The sequence below is a fragment of the Chaetodon trifascialis genome, chromosome 16 (assembly GCF_039877785.1).
Source record: "Chaetodon trifascialis isolate fChaTrf1 chromosome 16, fChaTrf1.hap1, whole genome shotgun sequence".
In the NCBI taxonomy this organism is placed as follows: Eukaryota; Metazoa; Chordata; class Actinopteri; order Chaetodontiformes; family Chaetodontidae; genus Chaetodon; species Chaetodon trifascialis.
Window position 1 is genome coordinate 10,318,854 of NC_092071.1, and position 1,837 is coordinate 10,320,690.

The 1,837-nt window shown below is 50.0% G+C and overlaps 1 protein-coding gene across 2 annotated transcripts in view; it reads right to left on the reverse strand.

The window, feature by feature from the left end:
- Nucleotides 1-1,577, reverse strand: part of unc119a2 (unc-119 lipid binding chaperone a2) — a 19,638-nt gene extending 18,061 nt beyond the window's left edge. The window contains exon 1 of one of the 2 annotated variants that reach the window (XM_070983262.1): nucleotides 898-1,577. In XM_070983262.1, coding sequence (XP_070839363.1) covers nucleotides 898-1,156 — 259 coding nt within the window. In that variant the 5' untranslated portion in view covers nucleotides 1,157-1,577. The remainder of the gene's footprint in view (nucleotides 1-897) is intronic. The other variant, XM_070983261.1, reaches the window with a different exon arrangement.
- Nucleotides 1,578-1,837: the final 260 nt, after the last annotated feature.

Sequence of the window (1,837 nt, forward strand, 5' to 3'; positions counted from 1 at the left end):
TATTGTGGTATTGTTACACTTACTTAAGCTACAGACTGTATTGTTATTTTTACTTCAAAGTAAAAGCTTTGAGTACTTATTCCACCATTGATAAAATACCACTTTCCTGTTGGTGTCTATAACCTTCCTGCAGAGGTTATCTTTAATATCAGACTACCTGAATGCAGAATTAACCTGCAAACTCCAGCTACAACATTGTGAAAGCTCCACTGGGTCAGAAAAGGTTTTTTAGACATCTGTAATTTAGATATCTGTGACAAAAACAGATTTTGGATTATAAACCAAGCAGCGATTACTACACACACAGACAGGATGCCTGAGTGTTTTAATCCTCTGCGCTGAACTGTGAACTCACGCGAGAGGAATCATATTCAGGCTGTTTTGAAGGATGACCCCTCAGTCACCCCAGCACCTCACTCTGCACCTTTCCCGTCAAATAAAATCCCACTGAAGCGAAGACATGCTGAATGTAAGTCATGCATGTTCAGCAATTAACTGTCTGCGTTTGGGGGCTCCTTCGCCGCTCCGTCCAGCCTTGCTTTGCAGCCTGTTTGCACTTCAAACTGCACACATGGTGTTTTAAAAGCACCTCACTCATCAAACATCACTCACCCACCTCCAGGATTGTGCGCTATACTTAACCTCTGGTGGGCTGACAGCTCACCTCCGCAGGTCCCATGGCTACTGAGATGAATGCGTAATGCACATCTGCAGACAGGTTGGCAATAGGGGGCTCCAATGATGCATTACCATGTGTTTGACTAGGGCCTGTATACATTACATAAATAAGGGGACACGGTAATGACGTGAACCATGACTCACAGAGGAGCTGGAACATTTTCTGCACCTTTGTCCTCCTTTGTCACTCAACAACCGACACAGCAGGAGTGAACTTACTCTCTGTGATCTTCTGCAAGCCCAGAACATCCTCCGGAGTGATCACCGCGCTGGCGAGCAGGTCCTCCTCCGTGGTCACCGGGACTCCCACGTCGGTCGAGTTGCAGCCTTTCTTTACTTTCATCGCCGCCGTCTGCTTCGGGCTGCCGTCGCTGCTGCTGTCTGCGCCTCCGGTGTCTCTGCCTGGATTATTCGCGGCAGGCTTCTTAGCGCTTGATGGGTCCTGGCTGTTGCCTCTGCTGGTACAAGAATAGCTCATTCTCCGCTCCTCCTCCCCCTCTCCTAACCCAGGGCTTCCAAGATACAAAACAGTAGCCTCCCTCCCTCCCTCCCTCACCGAAGGATGCACAGTTGCTGTCTGTTATCCGGTGCTTAATTCAAATCCGCTTCGTCTTTATGAGCCTGCAGTCTGTTCTCCGCAGACGGGTTGCATGCAAGCGGCCCCGGCTCTCGTCTGCAGGGCGCAATGTACGCAGAGCGGGGTCTCCTCCGCTGCTTTTCCGCGCAGCTGCTCTCTAGGACGCTGTTTCGGTTGTGTCAAGTGAAGCTGGAAGTCTGTGGGAAATAATCTGCTGGGTTTGAAATTGAAAAAGAGGCGGCAGATGGCCGTTTGTGTCAAGGGGGAGGGAGGGAGGGAGGGCGTCTCAGCAGCGCCCTGCGCGGCGCCACAACCGACGACTGCGAGCACCAATCAATCACCATGACAAGACCGCCGATTCATTCAAAACACCCCCAATACTTCCAGTGTGTGCGTGTGTGTGCTTTTTCTGCTGAGGGCCCTACATGATTGAACATAATGAAGAAGTCTGTTCAGCAGGCCTTTTGCCAATAATGACTTATAGTTTGTGGTAAAGTCACAGTGATTTAAAAACAGTGTTGTCCGCACATCGTCCAGCAGTATGCAGCTGAATCGGGTGCTTCTCGTGTCGAGGACGGCAAA